Raw genomic sequence first — 18,155 nt, forward strand, 5'->3', positions numbered from 1 at the left:
TGTATTTACTTTAGTTTCTTAGTTTATTCTTGCATTTTGTTCTTCATTCATTTCCATTTAGTTTCCTTTGATTAGTATCATCCTCTCTTGGTTTATTGCTATGTCCACTTTAGTTTCTTTTCTGTTGCTAAATTAATTTTATCGTTTATTGACCATCAGTAATCTTCACTCATCACATGCTGCGCCTCCTAATCATCATATGTTTCACATCACGTGTTGATTTTTCACTGCTCAGCGTCAGATTCTCTGTTTTTATGCCATAATTCACATCTAGTTTGTCGCTCCGATTTATGTCCCGCTTCTCCTGTTTCAGAGTTTTGCGCAATGTGCACGTCGTTTTTTTTTTTTTTACCCCCTAAGGTGCAGGGCGTATCGATGGGAAAAGGCAGACTGACATAAACCTTTTAAAACAACGGAAACAATTTTGGTATTTTGATTATTGAAATTTAAATGTGCTGTGGTACCGCTGTTCTATTACACCCGTTTCATATCAGACCACTTACAGCACCGGTGTTAACGCTATAAAATTAACGCTCTCTATCGTGGTATCACCCCTGGAGGGATTTCTTTATTTAAATGGGTTTATTTTTCAGAGGGATACAAAGTGAGGGTATCCTGATTTTAGTAATTACATGTTTATAAGAGCGATTTTTTGTTGTCCTTCCATGGAAGCGGGCAGAATTCTGACGGACAATAAAACACTTTTTAATAGAAGTTGCTGCTTTGACATGATCACAGAACTGCCAAAACATATGTACAAAAATCCTCAATAAAACATCACTGGGTGAGACAAACTCCATCTTCTTTCACATCGCATTTGATTTAACCGCCAAACCGAACGCATGCGCTTCTTTTCTACAAACCGTTTTACAGTCATTGGTCAAGAACACGGGAGCTAGAATTCTGATTGGCGACATCTTTGTCCATTATCTACAGTTGAGGCGGGCCGTTTGGTCCATTGCTCTCTTTGCTTGAAAGTCTGGCCCCCAGACGGAGCTCTTTACGCCTAAGTTTCAAACGTCTGACCACTAGCGGAACAAGTCAGCGTCGGGCCGGGGGACAGGGCCAATTACTGGGCCCCTAACGAATCACCAGGTCCCTCACGTGCGCTGCTGGAAACTGTTGAGCGGAGGAGGGGGGAGGTTGTGCCGCGTATGTCTTGATTTTTACCCAGGAAGCATTTTGGCTAAACCGTGAGTGAAACAGCCATTGGGGCTGAGTAGTATATATTCCATTGGGGAAGGTAAGTTTAACATTAAATACACCTTTCTCAACAGGCGAGGGCGCACTTTCTCCGTCTATAATCAGACATTTAAGCGACTTGAAACCATTCCTCCCTCCCTGGCACCTCCAGACTCGGGGGGGCAGCCGCCCACCCAGCCCCCCCCATAGGTCCGCGCCTGTGTCTGACCAAATAAATCTTTCTTCTTTTAATTGTAAGTAGTTCTTTAAATGTCCTGTGAGATGATATACTTACCCATGTAACCATAACAACCGGAATTTTCAATATCCAGCAAGTTATTTTCGCAATTTACCGTCTATTAACCAGTGCCCTACGGATTAATTACACTCTCTGCAGCTGCAGCTGTGAAGTTGCCGTATTAACCCGATATTTGCTGGAAAGTGCAACGTCTCCCCTTTCAGAAACCGTTGGAATTTTTCAGATAGCGCTACGTGTGGCGGAATTGCGGTACTGCAAATTTAGATGTGTCGCCGCCGACACAAAACCTCCGGGTTTTAAGCCCGGAGACTACAGTTTGGTTGAGGCGGACCGTTTGGTCAAAAGCCAGAAATCCGGCCCCAAGCCGGAGCTCTTTAAGCCCTGCATTAAGTCTGCACAAAATTATTAACTTATGAAAAAAAAAAAAAAAAAAAACCTGCCTTATTCAGCTCCTTCAAGATATGAATCAGTTATTCTTTACAAACCTGTTTACTGCTTACGAGTCCTGTAATAGCACAGTGTGAAATAAAGATCACAAGTAAAAGAAAAAAAAAAAAAAAAAAAAAACCTGCCTTATTCAGCTCCTTCAAGATATGAATCAGTTATTCTTTACAAACCTGTTTACTGCTTACGAGTCCTGTAATAGCACAGTGTGAAATAAAGATCACAAGTAAAAGAAAGGAGCTGTAAATGAGTTGTCTTCATTTCATTTCATCAAGAAGAGCTGACGTCAATACAGTGAGGCTAAATGTGTCTCCGAGTGCGAGACACCTCCATCGCATCCTTATTTTCACTACCACAACAGCTGCAATGACAGCTTTCCTCCTCCAAGTAGCAGTAACCATAGCATCCATCAGCCCAGGTATTATTAGAAGCATTGTGGCAGAAACCCGTCACCACAGCAAGTGGGAGGCCAGGTGAGGGTAACTAAGAGGTTTAGCTTTAAAAAAGTAGCAAAGGTGTAAAACTAAAAACAGCATAGCCTTTAACAACAGAGTTTAGCCATAAAGAGCAAAACTTGAATCTGGGGAGAATAAAACTTTAACGTGTAAAAAGTTGCTCAGCTAAAATAAAAAAGCTTTGATTACTGATTATTGAAAATGGTATAAAAAAATTTTTTTGAGGTGAATTTTTAATAAAATGTTTTTTTTCTAATTGACTGCAATTTTTTTTATTAATTTAATAAACTAAATGTAAATCTTGTTTTAAACAGCTTTTTTCCCCATTGGCAAGCAATACTGAAGTAAACATCAGTGTTACAACATCTAGTGTAAGGGTGTCCAAAGTGAGGTCCTAGGAATAATTTTGTGACCCCCTAATAGTTATTATGGGGATGTGGTGACCCTAAAATGCTGCTCTCTGCTGCAGCTGTCTCACAGTAAACTCAGAAAAACATGCTTTCCTCCTCATCACTGTACATATTGGCTTTTTTTTCCAAATTAAATTTATAAAAATCACAAAGAAAAATGTTCCTTTTTTTCTCTGATTTTCCACATTTAAAAAAAAAACAAAACTTTCTGCCTCATGTCTTACCACTCCAATCAGGTCACCACGTCCATACTCTCCTATCAGCTCCTTTTTGCCGTCGTCCTTCCTGATCACAGAGCGTAGTCGACCACTCAGCACTATAAAGGTGCTATCTGATTTTTCCCCCTGCCTAGGAAAAGCAAATAAAATAGCTTTAATTTAGTTAAATAAATCTTATTTAGTTGAATATGCTCAATTATTATCTTCTTTTTTGGGGATGTTCATCTTTATCCATTCATAAAAGTAGACAACGTTTATGAAAATGACAAAGATTTGACGACACAAACCTGTAAACAGCTCTGCCAGCCTCCACAGCCATCCAATCAAGGGCAAAGTCTATCTGTCTGATAAAAGACGACATCCGCCTGGAGACGGTGTGAGCAACATTCAGGACCACTTTTGGCTCAACTCGCATTATCCTAAAGAATTAAAGAAACAAAGGTATGGAGAAATTAAAGTTAAAGTGGATTTTAACACAAAATGAGAGTAATGATCAGGACGTGACTGACTCGTAGAAGTGGGTTTTGGAAATGGAGAGGAAGCTGCAGTCTCGCTGGGCTCGAACCGTAAATATGAGAGGCTCTCCGGTCAACACAGCGAGCTGACCCACAAGCTCTCCAGGATGCGTCACAAACAGACGAGTTTCTTCTTCACGATCAATCATCCTCTGATAAACATGGAGGAGGCCGGAGATCACAAACTGGATGCTCACTTCCTAGAAAACAAGCAGGCACAAGTCAACTGAGGGAAAATTAAAAAGCTAGAGGGTTTGATGATGGATGTTTATTTGACAGCAAAAAAAAAATCTGCCTGATGTTTAAGTGTCAACTCTATGTTGCATTTCTGCATTTTGATCAGAAGACCCAATAATCTCATGAAAGTATCACAAGGCTGATTGGCAGCACAAGTAATGAATATGTAAAATCAAATATGTAACTTAAGATCTCTTAGAAAAATCACTTGAAAAAAATATGTTACATAAATTTAACACACAAAAGAAAAGCACAATTATTTGTTGCAAGAGTGCTACTTTGAACCACATCTTATACTCTTGGAAAGCTTGTTCATTCACTTTAAATTGTGCCACATCTGTAAAAAAAAATAAAAAAATAAAAAGGGGGCTGGGAGGAGTTTGTTTGAGCAGCAAAGTTGAACATGTGGGCTGTGCCAATAAACAAATAAATACCTGCCAAATCCTTTCTACCTCTGCCAAACTACTTCTTCTTATATCATCTTGTATTTGGTGGAGTTTACTAGGTTGGATGATTGGAGGACAAACATTTGAACGTTGTTTAATTCAACAAACAGTTCAATTAGTAACGTGCGGGGGGAATTGTACACAACCACAGCAGCCCAGCATTCCCTCCTCATCCTGGTCACCAGTCTGATCACATAAAACGCCCAATAAAAATCAGAAACAAAATAAGTAATTTGGTACAGAGTGGATTTTCATGGATGTAATCCACAGACTTCAACTGTGCTGTTCAACTTGCAAACATCTCATCTCTCTTAAAAACATTTGCTTTCAGAGGCTTCTTACACAGTACGAGTTGTTTTATTGTGGTTTCTGTCATACTGTCTTTATAGTATGTTTTATTTTATTATCGTTGTTATTTGGTTTGATCTGTTTTATTTCAAATACAGCATCATTTAGAGAAAATTTGTTTTTTCAAAAGTTAGGATGTCTTGCCAAATAGCATTGTTAGACATTTTTATTACCTCCTGTGATATAATAACTAAAAATACCAAACAACTCAGCTAACGGATTGTGAAAAGAAATTGACAACAGTCATGAAAATTTGTAAATAAAAAAATAAGAATAAAAAAGGTGTTTAAAGGTTTTCTCTAACCTGGTCTCCTTGACGAGCTACAACAGAACCAGCCTTCACATGGTGAAGGGTCACCCTGCCATCCAGTAAACTGGGGTCCTATAAGAAAAAAAGAAGAAATTAAATTAAAACCTTCATTACAACAGCATAAAAAAAAGAATCTTTCATCATCTTGGAATGAGATTCTCATTTATTGAGATGTATTTGTGTTGATACATTTACCTGCAGCTGGATGACTCCCAGGAAGTCTTTCTTAGCAGCCTGGAGGACAGTGCTGCTTTTACCAACGTTACTGGCGTCAGACTGCCCTCCACTGTCAGTGTAGTGGAACACCTCAGATGGTGTTTGCTGCATCGTCACATTCTTCTTTAGAGCAGACTACAAAGCCAGACACAAGAAAGTCGTTTAAATCAGACAATAACAGCTGTAGCGTTGTGAGGTACAGCAGCTTTCTGGATAATTTCACACCAAGCTTCAGAGAAACATTAGAGCAAACATAAATGAGAAGTTAAACCGTAAAGTCTTACTTTCTGAGTGAGAGGACTGGATGGAGCCTCCTCTATTGTGACACGAGCTCGTTCACAAGCCATGTTAAGGTCATTTCCTGTTGTGCAAAGAAGAAATTTTACAACCATAATTCCTCTTAAAAAATATGTGAAGGACAGACAAAAAATAATAAAGCGACCCACCTCCACAATCAGTGGGAGCAGAGACGGACCGCGACCTCCTGCAGCTGTTTAGAGGACTATCCTTAACACCATCTTTTAAAATGGAAAACAGTACAAGAAGCAGATCAAACATGAGAAATTAAAAGCTTCATTTGAAATGTGTGCATGTGTAAGATCGCTATACCTGGTTCTGAAGTGGTCTCATTGGTCACAGCTGGAAACTCATCCTGGAAATGGTGACGACGAGCAATCTTTACAGAATTTACCTCAGACATCACAATGTTTATATTGGACAACGGCACAGCCTGACTATCCTGCCAAAGAAGAGATAAAAGAAATAAATTCAAGTATTTAATATTTAGAAGCAAAGACAATCGTAAGCTCCAAGAGCAGGATCCATTCACAAATCAGTACGTCAAACATTAGAAAAATATATATACTGATTTTGAAAAAAAATAATTTGTGCATACTACTGAAATTATCAGATGGTACTAAAGTCAGTAACCACCTTATTTAAAGGTCAGTGATCCCCATTTTTTGTGAAACGGCTGCATTAATTTCTATTCACATCTCCCTGACCAGGAGGAATGACGAAGTTGTGAAGATGTGCTTAATGATCTGTAAAAGTAGCTTCCCTGTGTGTGATCTAGTGTGCAAATGCTTTTCTAATGTTTGTTATGTGTAATTTGATCAATCACCAAGCTTAGGTATTCAGCATGAGCCTCTCTGCGTGACTCTGTGTAAACACACAAATATGCGTGCACCAATTAATTTCCTTCCTACCGGATTGAAGAGCTCGGTTGTTAGGCCCAGATAGTTATGCAACGCCAGAAAGGTCACCCTCTGAAGTCGCACCATGATTATCTGCAAATCCAATAAAGTCAAGAATAATTAAACAGAGCAAGATATGTTCTTCACAAGTTTGTGATTACTTCTAATTTATGACAATGTATTCACATTTTATTTTTATTGTTAGACTTTCCATACCTGGATGACGCGAACAAGTGTCTCGGGGTATTTCTTGAAAACTGACTCAAAGGCTGAAGCAGATAAGCGCAAGATGGTGGAGCGAGTTGCAGCTCGTGCTGATACAGTCTTATACGGAGCTGGATAACCCTGGAAATAGGAGAGAAGACAAATTAAACTACAATAAAAACTCCGAAAATAGAAGAGAATAACCAACAGGTGCTATTTCTCTGTTATTTTATACGTTTAACATACAGTCCATTTCATCTCTGGATGTACCTGAATTTTACCCTGCAGGTCTAATAAAAGCTTATTCTGTTGTAATCTACACATCAATGTTAAACTTGAACTACATTTCAAAAACTGGGTAACTACGTGAAAATTGAAATAACTTCTCCTGTAATTATATCTATGCACAGAGCCATGCAAATACATTAATGCTTCTCAAACATCTCTTAAATTTACAACCACAAACTTCACTGCATTTTAGTTTTATTGCCGTATTTTTGTGTTTGACCATTATATAATACACCTGCAAATTGAAAAAAAAAAAAAAAATATATATATATTAATATATATATATATATTAGATATATATGATAGAAAACTCTTAAGATCAAAGGTTGACCTGCCAGCAGAACACAGGTCATGAAAAGCTGGATAACTTCATGAAGGATATATATACTTTTGGCAGGGACTGTATTTATACAGAATATACATAAATATATATGAATGTTTCTCTATGTTTAACAGTCATATAGTTTCATTATAAAACTGTGTACTCTTATTTTTTATAACCCGATTCTCTCACTTTAATATCCGTTATATGTGTTAATTAAATTTTTATGTGTTCTATTTTTAAAATAGATAATCTGGATTGCACAATCTCCTCTCTGAAAGGGATAAATAAATATATATTAGAGAGAGAGAGAGAGAGAGTTATAATCAAATGTTTCATGAAATTACGAGGTGTTAAGTAAACATGTTATTTATGATAATAAAATGGAAATAAAACTATCCAACTAGATACTTGCATTTTTTAGTTTACTCAAAGGAATGTGGGTGATCTAATTGAACTGATGCAGTCAGATGAACGCACCAATGAGGACAGAAGCCAGTCAAATGTAAAATGAGAGAATAAATAATGGCTCACAGTGATGATGTCCAGAATGCTGAGCAGGCTGTGGACACTGTCTCCAGGGTGAACATCCTTCACCACTGGCTCTGTGCCATCCTTTAAAAGTAAAAGCATCCATAAAACTGAATATTTGTTCAACGTCTGCTTGAATATGCCATCAAACAATGACGTCATAAAAAAAACTACATTTCAAAATATCTTATAATCCATATAGATAGATGTTACTTTACTGCCCTCTGCTGTTCATATTTCTTAAATGTCATTTTTAAAATCAACATTTAAACACAACATTGCAATCTAACAGTTGTTTGTAGAGTGATATATGTTGCACATAAGGAAAAAAATGACTGGATTACTGAAACCAAACTTGAAATCACTTTATCTATAAATATATATTTTTTAAAAAGAGCTATTTGTAGTTGTTGGCGACATACATTTTCTTGAACACAGAGCTCAAGTCGACCATCCTGGACCACATATATACTGTCATCGTCATCTCCTGGTCTAAAAAGCACTTCCCCTTCTTGAAGCTCAACAAACACCATGTGGCGACACAACTCCAGGAACAGAGGCTTCTCAAAGTGACCCAGGACTCTACAAGAAGTGTGACAAAACAAGCATTATTACACCGTCTTAATAGGGAGACAAAATTTTATAAGCAAAGATGTTGCAAAACTGTTTACCTAACATTTTTTAGCATATAGAGAACCTCTGAAGGAAGATTTGAACTCTGCACATCAAACTCTGTTAGATCTGCCTCCAGCAAAGATGGAGGAGGTTCCTTATGCTGCAGAGTCGGTGGGTCTTTACGGATCCTCAAGATTCTGTTAGAACAGAGAAACTGATTTAAGAGCAAGACCTAAAAATAATTGTTTTCACAGTAAATAACATGTAAAAATGTTGCAAACCTGCGAGCTATGCTCAGAACTTTGGTTCTTTTGCGTATGCGCTGCGGTTGCTTTGACACTGAGGATAAGGAAGGGGGAGGAGTAGAGGACAGCGTTTGAACCTTGAGCAGAGAAGACAAAGAGAACACAATCAAGTTTGTTGTTCTTTGAGGCGTACACCAAATTACTGAAAAACTTAAAAATGAATTGTCTAAAGATAGAGATCAAAGTTTGGTTTCCTTTTGGCTTACAATACTTCTCTATTTCAAGTGACCCGCTCGCTGTATCACACAAACACCAGGTTTATAGTAACATATAGAGTAATTTATTTAAGGGAAAAAAATGTGAAAAGTAACCCAAGACTTAAGTAAATTAGAGAACCATAATCTAGCAAAATGTAAATAGTTGTTTTCAGACATGCCAACAAAAATGTAAATAGAAAAGAAAAAACCTTTCGCATTATCTTTCTTCCATAGAAAAGCACTTTATCTCGTTTTCGGAAACGATACTGGGGCACACCAGGCTGCTGCTCACCTTTGTCAGAGAATCAAAATGTAAAATGCAGATACAATTACATTACAGTTCCTTTAGTGGGTAATATGAAATTAAATATTTATTTGAACAATATGTAATTTAGGATGAGTTTGGAAGACTCACGAGCAAGCTTGATTTTTCTGTAATAGAAGAGCACCACGATCCCAATCAGTACGACAGCGACCGCTGCTCCGATCAGTACACCTGTTAGCTGGATGTACACAAGAAATAATGTGATAAATAATCCGAGCCAACAATAAGATTTTAAATCAGTAAGGTTAGATTAAACACCGGTTGATTCTTTACCAGTGTAAACAACAAGATCACAGAAAATCAAGCTATAAGTTAATATTTTATGCACAATGGTTCTGACATGCACAGAACAAGGGAAATAAGAAGCAAACTGCTATGAAAAGTGTTGTCAATTTTTATTATTCAGTAATTCTTACCATCGTGGTTTGCATCCTCTCTTCCACAAACTGTTGAACTCGTGCCTTCAGAGCACTCCTGCTGCCCGTCAGCATCTAGACATATTTGATATTAGCACTAGTTTGCCTATCCAATTAATTAAAAAATACACATTGACTAAAGAATTTAAATGAATGTCGCTTCTGTCATAGGTATCAAAAGAAGTTGTGCTGCATGCATACCGAACTGGACCATTGACAGAGCTCCCTCTCATCTGCAGCACAGTCCATCCTGTGTAACAAGAATCCCAGTAAACGATTAGCCTCACACTTAAATAAAACGTGACCTACAAAAAGAAAGGATATCAACGTTTTAAAAAAAGAGAAGTCCGATTGTGTGAAGGTTTCTCTGCGTTCTGGAGAAAAGGAAAGAAATAATTGAAAAGAGGAACCTGGATTTGAATGTTAGCCTCATTCGGTAATCCCCTCCAGCTTCATGAAATAAGTACATGATATGCTCGTGTAATTAGGCAAACAAAGCGATTGACAGCTGATGATTTCCCGACGTGGTTAGAAAGAAAAATACTATTAGCTTGGGTTATCATTAGCTAGCAGCTGCCTAAGCAGGGTTTACCGTCTTGCTAGTGAAACAAAATAGCCAAATTCAACAGCTAATTTAACCATTACAATTATCCGAGAAAAACAGGAGTAACAATGCTTACTTTTATGTGATTTTCGAAGTGCTGCTTCCTACTATTTACATCGCTGAACAGACAAATTTGTTAGCAACGCGCTAACAAAGTTTTCTTTATGCTGTCAGCTGCTTTGACCCGCCCCTTTCTGCTGTTGCCTTGGTTTCGCTTGAGGCAGGTATCCAATCAGAACGAAGCATGTTTCACTATCGTTAAAATGGAAAGTTTCATTCTAATTTTACAAGTTAGACGTCTGAGCTGAGCAAAGTGAAGTCTGCTTTTCACTTTTATCTTAACCAGAGCTAAATACTCTGGCTCTTGCCTGAACACTTCTACTACTGACTTTTAGGATGTTGAGAAAATTTAACCCGTCTTTTACTACAGCATTGCAGTTTTACTCCGTTGCAACCAACAAACTTATAAATTAATCAAAATGAACAATCCATATTTTGTTTTATTAAGAAATGTATGTCTAATACTTTGCAAAGATATGTATATTCCTTGAAATTCTTCCAATTTTCTTAGTTTACAACCATGAACTTTCATGTTTTTTTTTATTACTTTTATTTTTTAGATTTAATATGACATTCCAACACAAAATGGTGCAAAAATTTAAAATGGAAAAATAATATTTAAAACATCTGAAAGGTCTGATATACAAGCCACAGGCTCAGTTAAATAATAAAGCACAAGAAATGACTGTGAACAACAATTCAAGTCTTGGTACAGATTCTCCATTGGATTTTAGAAACATCATCTTGCTATCAATTGCATGACATAATCATTTATGGTAAAGTTATGTTCCAATATATCATGTAATAATTAAATTAAGCTTGAATGCTATGAAATACTGAAATGGTAATGCCAACATTAGACATGCACACATTTGCATCATTTTTTGTGAGTTTGAAGATCAAAAATTAACTTAATGTATTCCAAAATAGTATTCTTAGATTTTTATTTTTATTTTTTGGAGGGTGGGGGGTTGGGGGGTCACACAAAATTCAACAAATGAATCCATCAACTCCATGATTTCTTTATATAATGCAGCTTTTAATATTGAACAAAATAAAATATTTTTTATGTTACCACACTTCATTCAATTACAGATTATGTCATAAGTAAACATAGCTTAGAGACTTTACTGAAATACAGAACTGACTCATTCCTTTTTTTATTTGTGACTATTTAACTGAATGCAAAATACTGATTTATGAAACACAGCAACAATATACCTATAAACCATCCAGCTTTGGCAAGATGCATGAAGCAGACCTGCACCTTATAAAGACTGAAGAAGACCAAATAGCACAGCACTTTTAGTGTGTACAAAATCTTTGATATTTGCAGTAACCTGTTATGCAAATGTAAACCTTATGTTGCAAATATCTCTTTTTATGAGCAAATGCATTTCTGTTTTTTCTGAAACAGTTTTGCTTCTTCTTTACTCACAGTGGAGGCCACCTTACAGAATCATTTTGGTACCAGTTGGAAGAGAGGTCCTATTCAAGCACAAGTACAACTTAGCAATGTAGTTACATACAATTAAACTTGTCAAAACAAAGGATAAATGAGAGTTTCAATTAAAGCAGATAAATACTAAAAACAAAACAACCCTGATAGTTTGTCATTCCCTCTTGGTCTATTTGGTCAGGTACTTGGCCACAGATTTGTAAGCAATGAGGATCTCTGAGTCATTTGGGCAGGTGTAGCGAAACTGTTCTTGTTTGTAGGCGTTATCCAGGTAACGTGTCAGTCCTTTCAGCTCCCTGGGGATGTCAAAGTTACGGTACTCCTTACACACCACCTAATGGGAGAACCATGAGAAAAGATTTGCTGTGGTGATTTTTTATTATTATTTTTTGAAGGCAATTCTCTTGTGAGTTTCTTTTACCTTTATTATGTTGAGTTTGGGAAGCAAGTTGCAGTCTGCCAAGGTGAAGGAGTCACCATCGAGGTAGAGGCGTGTAGACTCTGCGATATTTGGGTTCTGATCCAGTTCGTGAGTGAGTGGAGTGTCAAGGTACATGCTCAGCTTAACCAGAGTTGACAGAAACTGTTTCTCAAGCACTGGAAGACAAGAAACAAACCTTTGCAAAGTGTTCTGAAAGCTTTGCAACCAGGAGGCCATTTTTTTCAGAATGTAAGTTAGAACACCTGGGAATTTTTCTTACTGCTATTTAGCCCAGGATTGGGATTTTTAATGTATGCTGAAAATTTTCTGAAGATATCCTGTCCAGAGGTGTTGGACTCTTTGTAGCGACAGCCGAGTTTTGGGTAGCTATGATTTTTACAAAGTATGGTTACAAATTTTGATAGTTACTTAATGTTGTCATAAAAAAAATGATCTACTATAGATCGCTTTACTTACTTCGGTGGGGCAAGTTTCTCCTCCAGGAACTCCTCAATCTTGTTAGTGTCTGTTTTGACTTCATCATTGTAGATGAGGAAAGGAGGCTGAGATCCAGGAGCCAAATCTTTCAGCACATCAGGTGCCCTGCAGCAGGACAACAACCAGAGAGGAATTAGCAGTCCAGCTAGAAACTGAAATATACCTAAATTTACTTAAGAAAATTCCCTGAGCAAAACTTGCATTTCATTGCATAAAAACAGAAAAGTCCAATGATGGCAGCATCAATAACTGATGTTAGGTACCAGAACTCTGAGTTGTGTTTGACATCAGATAATAGCATTCAAGTCAAGAAGTCAGAATTTCAACATGGCAAAGATAATCTATTGTCTAACTCAGCTTAACACAGCTTTATTTTCGCATAGTTGGGCAATTGTGCAAAGTGTCTGCCTTCATCAGAAGTGTCAGACTGAAGTCATGTGAGGGCCAGGATCCCACAACCTGCTCCAATGTGCCTTAATAAAATGGCTAAATTGCCTCCTGATCAAACAGTCAGGTTCTACAGAATCTATCTAATGACCTAATGATTAGATCAAGGTGTGTTTAGGCAGAGACACACCTAAAAACTTTGGGATCATGGCCTTGAGGACTATAGCTTTACAACTTTGGCCTAAATTGTTCCAAGATTGCAAAGTTTAATCCACAGATGTCTGATATACATGTTTTTTAAGAAAAAGCTTGTGAGAACGGTCTATTTTTGCGACTTATCTGTCCTTTGTAGCAGCTAGCTTTGGTTCTTGCTTTTGCTATCTTACACCTAAAGAGGATTAGCGGATTAATATTTAGTCTCTGGCTATTTTACAATATATTTTCCCCTGTATTAACAATATCAAATCAATGTTAGGCTTTTGATTTCCTGAAAATATTTGTAGTTTACTGGGTTTTAAGACACAGCTTTCTCTTATCCCTGCAGTCAGAAATATTTCTCTGGGGCGTTGCGTGGTGTGGAGGTAGGATGGGCTCCCCTTATACATAGGCTATTAGACCTCAACGCAGCCATCTGGGGTTCGATTCTGAACCATGGGACCTTTCCTTCATGTCTTCTCCACTTCTCTCTGCCTATTTCCTATCTAAATACCTCAAGTAATGGCCACTAGTGCCATGACAAATCTTTAAAAAGAGAAATATTTTCCTAAAATGCACCACAAAGACAGATTATATATTACCAGTGTTTTCAATGACATTCCCTGGGAAATAATTTTGTGTGATGTCAATCAGGTGGCGACTCCAGCACACCCCAAGCAAAGAATAAGCTCATCTGATCTTACCTCCTCATGTCAACAGTGGTCAGGGTGAAATTGATCCCCTTCAGCCAAAGGATCATGAAGAGCCTCTGACAGAAAGGGCAGTTTCCAACACTTTCAGCATCATCGCTGGCCTGCATAGAGACAGGGAAACCATAACCAGATCTCATGGATATGTTAAGGGTGTACTCTAAAATGACAGGATGACTGATATTTTTTAGCACAATGCAACATGGATACCAAAGCCAGCTCTGTAATGTGTCTGAATAAATTATAGATACCAGTTCAGGCATCCTCATCAACCTGATCTCCTCTGACAGATTGAAACAGCAATTAATGCAAATTTGAAATGGAGAATTAGGGCTTCTGATACCCTTCATTAAACAGTTGGTTGTTTGAATTAAACTTGTTATCTCTGCTGTAGCATACAGTGACATATCTGGATCCAATCAATTAACTAACCACCTCGAAATGGGTAAAAATATAACAGAGAACATCTCTGAGATCTTGGCTTCAATGACAAAGTCGACTTTCATGACTAAAAATGATTGACTTGGCATAAGACCTGCTGGCTTGTTAAGCCGACAAAACGTTTACCACTTCTTAAAGGAAAAAAAAAACTTTTATGCCAACATTCTACAGACTCAACTATAGTATTTCAACCTTATATGTTAGTAAAAAAGTAGGTTAATATAAGTTTCTTGATCTTACCTTCACAAAGAGCTCAATCTTTGGAGTCTCAGCCATTTTTCTTTCTCTTTGTCTGATAGCGTCCACCTATTCCTGTTGCTTTCTCACGATGGCTTGTTTCTGTTCACGCAAAGATAAGTCAAAACTGATTGTAAAGATCCAGTAATCCTTCGGCTGACACATGCGCGCTCATGTACTTTCATGGTTCTTGAAAAACTGGTAGTAAGGTGAGTGCAGGCAAGTTGTTCCTACACAGCCTGTAAAAGGTACAAAAACATTACTTTAAACTCACTTTACCGGTATTATGTGATGCCTCTTCACCTCCTCCTTCCAGTGTTCACTGCACCTGTTGCTGTTATTATTATTATTTTTGTTCTTCTCTAGCCACACCCCTCAAACTTTAAGTCAGGCTACGCCCCCCACTGGCTTTACCAGTTAGACCAGCATATCTGGATCTGTTGAAGCTGTCTTGCAGCACACACTCTGGAAAAAATCAGAGTGTGCTTATGCTAGCACAGTCTTGAAACATTGGTTCCTGATTCTTTTTAGTGTCTTAAGTCCCAACATGATTGCCAATCAGAAGACCTAAAAGATCTGCTGAGTGTCATGGTACTACTGGATGTTAATGAACTTGAAATTTAGAGCTCATTTAGGTAGTTTGAGGGGTCCAGATGTAATGGTTATACGGATTTTGAGGCTAGTATGGGCATGGACACTGAAGTTGCTTCCAAAAAGTTAATTTTCTATTCAAACCCGCTGAGCTTTTTTAAATTTAGCTAAGTTACAAGCAACTTAAAAAGCCAAAGATATTTCTGTGATACTCCAAAATAATATGTGAATAGTTGTGAAGACGAGGGAAGATGAAGTATACATAAATTTTTTAATTTTGATCACTTTTAAAAAGATGGTACACTTTAGCTACAAACTGTTATTCTTCTCATCAACTGCGTCCAACTTTCCTGCTCCTATTGAAGAGAGGCACCCCCAAAGCTTGATGCTGCCACCACCGTGTTTCAAGGTGATGCGTGTTGTCAGTTTTTGGCCACACATAGTGTTTTCCATTTTGGCTTAATTGTTACTTTTTGGTCTAATATGAGCAAAACAAATGGGACTAGACTTTCTTTCAACGACAGGTTTCTTGTTTCTTTTGGGTTTGGTCAGTAGTAGAGAAAATCTGACCAGTTTTCCAAGGGTACAGCCACAGCTCAGCTCACAAAGGTATATGCCTTACAATTGTGGCCACTTAAAGGTTTAAAAAAGTATGTAAGATTTATAGACAATCAGCACTGTTGCAAAAAAAAAACATAGTTTGTGGTTACAGTGTGGCAAAATGGGGAAAAACAAAACATATGGACACTTTTGCAAGGCTTTGTGAATGACTCCTTCACAATAACAGTTTTTGAATGTTTTGGACAAAAACAGCAAACCTGGAGTTGTGTTTTTGCATCTCTCCATCTCTCTTTTTCTCTCTCTTTCTGTATCTCTTTGCTGTTTTTTGTGGCTCTTTCTTCATTCTTCTTCTTTTTATTTGTTTATACTGTCTTTAGCCCACATACAATCTTTCAGCTTTGGTTATCTTTTAAAGCTGGCTCAAAATGTGTTGTCATGTTTTAGACATTTACTTGAGGAACCATTTCTTGGAGATAGGAGGTGGAAAAAACAAAAAAGTAAAACGACACAAGGAAAAGCAAGGATGCAAGCTGAGAAGATTGATTTAGTGCGATCCAAAACCAGAAAGTTCACAGCAGGTATACTTTAAGTCACACAGGTGTCGCTAGTGAAAAGGGTGTGTTCATGAGCAGGTGTCATTCATCAGTGACTTTGAGCTAAGGAATTTACACGTTGAAGAAACAAACTCTGCAGGTTTCTGTAGAATAAAATGTGTGCTTTTGCTTCAGATCTTTCAGAAAGGTGTTGTCCCTGAATGAAACACTTCCTGCTTTTCATTCTTAATGATAAAGCCCAAAACATCTCTGAGGGGACAAATCAACCACAACCTGTTTTTGAAAACATGTTGGTCTCAAAGGGCCTATTTGTTCAGTAAGCATTATTTCAACAATTAAATAGTTACATAACAATGACCAACTGTTTTGATGTCATTCAGTCTGGTTTTCCTCACCACAATACCGAGACTGCCCTTGTTTCCCTCCTGCTTCTTCCACTCACACCTGCGGTGAGACAACTCATCAGCCCAAGTCTTTTGTTCAGCATTCAGCCTCCCTGGTATTTAAGCCTCTCATTCTTAGTCACTCCTTGTCGGATCCTTTCATCTTCTCCCGTCACTTCCCTTTGTTCTCCTCGCATCAGCCTGTTTATTTATGCCATTAAAATATTCTAACAATGATCCACACTCCCAGCTCCTGTCTTATTTTTGTCTGTCCTCCAACACACACACCTTGACAATTGGAGGGATGAGTAGATGCATAGACTGAATGGATCTGCCCTGACTTTCCCTAGATAAATAAAAACAAAAATGATCGCTGAGTTTGAAACATGTCAAAATTGCCTTGTTGCTGAAATGGGCTTTACAGAAAACTATCCTTGCCTTGTCTCATGCATTGAATATACTTTGACTGAAACAGGTTCAAATAACTTTAGGTCATTTCTTTCATTTTTGCTATTTTCATGGGATGCACAACTAAAAGCTTAACACATTGACGTTTTTCATTAAGATACAAAAATATTCAAATTCATCATCTACATTAGAAATGTTTTAATTTTTTTCTGACCAACAGGAAAACATTTGTAAAACAAACAACTGAAAGAGATTAGATGTATATTTTCTATTTTTTATGTCATCATATTTTTTAGCAAACATTAATTTATTTCTTATTATATAACAAATAATATATATATTAAAAAAATATCTATTTATGATGCTGTAATTATTGTGAAGCACTTTGGTCAGATGGGGTTGTAGTAAATGTGCTACATAAATAAACTTTGACTTGACTTGACTAGAAAGTTGTTAGAAATCCCATAAGAGCTTCAGACGTTTCTTGTTCAAGGGGTGTAAATAAGTTTGCAAGTCATTCACGTTTTCATTCCAAATAATACTGGAATAAATAAAACGAGAAATTATGCAACATTAATGTCAATCTAATAATAATATGCAATTAATGCAACAAGAGAGTAGTTGACATATCAGAACAGCTAATGAAGATTCCCATGTCCTATGTATGAGTTTAACTAAAATAAAACGGGTGTAAAAAAAATCTACAAAATGAAGAGTGAGGAGGAAGTCATCCAAGAAATGTATTTCCTTAAAATGTTATCACTGCTGTCATAAAATCAGATCAGCTAAAAACCCAGCTAAGAACAAGACAAGGCTATAGGAAAAAAAAATCTACATGTTTGCTGGGGTTGCAAAAGTATCAGAGGAAGGGCTTTGGTTCTTGCAACAACAGATGGTGCAATCCTCAATATGTAACTAAAAGAGAAGGTCCCTGCAACCCAGGCAATGAACTGTTTCACTCTTTTGGTCCAGTCACATTTTAAAGGAACCAAAGGTCCTCCTATTGCCAGACTGAAACAAAATGTGCAAAACCAGTCAGAAAGGCTTAAAAAGAGTGGACGACTAAAAAGTTATAAGAATTTATGCGAAGAAATGAACGGTTTAAGTGGCCCTCAAATGTGTATTCATATCACTTTAAAATGCCATTTTTGTGATGTATTGAAAACAGTCCTTAATAAACTATTTAAAAAAGTTTTCCAATTATGTT

The 18,155-nt window shown here is 37.2% G+C and overlaps 2 protein-coding genes across 5 annotated transcripts in view; both read right to left on the minus strand.

Moving 5' to 3' along the window:
* Nucleotides 1-10,246, minus strand: part of pnpla7a (patatin-like phospholipase domain containing 7a) — a 26,284-nt gene extending 16,038 nt beyond the window's left edge. For both annotated transcript variants that reach the window (XM_008423968.2, XM_008423969.1), the window contains exons 1-19: nucleotides 10,120-10,246; nucleotides 9,641-9,689; nucleotides 9,440-9,514; nucleotides 9,114-9,201; nucleotides 8,908-8,990; nucleotides 8,478-8,578; nucleotides 8,253-8,393; nucleotides 8,004-8,163; nucleotides 7,585-7,665; nucleotides 6,453-6,581; nucleotides 6,249-6,329; nucleotides 5,650-5,779; nucleotides 5,487-5,558; nucleotides 5,325-5,401; nucleotides 5,020-5,175; nucleotides 4,819-4,896; nucleotides 3,478-3,683; nucleotides 3,256-3,387; nucleotides 2,975-3,098 (exon numbers count right to left, since the gene is read on the minus strand). In XM_008423968.2, the coding sequence (XP_008422190.1) occupies nucleotides 2,975-3,098; nucleotides 3,256-3,387; nucleotides 3,478-3,683; nucleotides 4,819-4,896; nucleotides 5,020-5,175; nucleotides 5,325-5,401; nucleotides 5,487-5,558; nucleotides 5,650-5,779; nucleotides 6,249-6,329; nucleotides 6,453-6,581; nucleotides 7,585-7,665; nucleotides 8,004-8,163; nucleotides 8,253-8,393; nucleotides 8,478-8,578; nucleotides 8,908-8,990; nucleotides 9,114-9,201; nucleotides 9,440-9,514; nucleotides 9,641-9,688 (1,962 nt within the window). In that variant the 5' untranslated portion in view covers nucleotide 9,689; nucleotides 10,120-10,246. The remainder of the gene's footprint in view (nucleotides 1-2,974; nucleotides 3,099-3,255; nucleotides 3,388-3,477; nucleotides 3,684-4,818; nucleotides 4,897-5,019; nucleotides 5,176-5,324; nucleotides 5,402-5,486; nucleotides 5,559-5,649; nucleotides 5,780-6,248; nucleotides 6,330-6,452; nucleotides 6,582-7,584; nucleotides 7,666-8,003; nucleotides 8,164-8,252; nucleotides 8,394-8,477; nucleotides 8,579-8,907; nucleotides 8,991-9,113; nucleotides 9,202-9,439; nucleotides 9,515-9,640; nucleotides 9,690-10,119) is intronic.
* Nucleotides 10,247-11,121: 875 nt separating this feature from the next.
* Nucleotides 11,122-14,767, minus strand: clic3 (chloride intracellular channel 3). Of its 3 annotated transcripts, none has more exons than XM_008423971.1 (7): nucleotides 14,731-14,767; nucleotides 14,455-14,553; nucleotides 13,768-13,877; nucleotides 12,461-12,586; nucleotides 12,264-12,370; nucleotides 11,984-12,159; nucleotides 11,122-11,896 (listed from the first exon to the last, which is right to left on the minus strand). In XM_008423971.1, exons 2-7 carry the CDS (start codon nucleotides 14,488-14,490, stop codon nucleotides 11,732-11,734), a joined length of 720 nt encoding a protein of 239 aa, XP_008422193.1. In that variant the 5' UTR covers nucleotides 14,491-14,553; nucleotides 14,731-14,767; the 3' UTR covers nucleotides 11,122-11,731. The 3 variants fall into 3 exon arrangements, with proteins under 3 accessions (XP_008422193.1, XP_008422194.1, XP_008422192.1); XM_008423972.1 differs by having other exon boundaries at nucleotides 14,726-14,753; XM_008423970.2 differs by lacking the exon at nucleotides 14,731-14,767 and having other exon boundaries at nucleotides 14,455-14,717.
* Nucleotides 14,768-18,155: the final 3,388 nt, after the last annotated feature.

Source organism: Poecilia reticulata, linkage group LG12 (assembly GCF_000633615.1).
Source record: "Poecilia reticulata strain Guanapo linkage group LG12, Guppy_female_1.0+MT, whole genome shotgun sequence".
Classification (NCBI taxonomy): domain Eukaryota; kingdom Metazoa; phylum Chordata; class Actinopteri; order Cyprinodontiformes; family Poeciliidae; genus Poecilia; species Poecilia reticulata.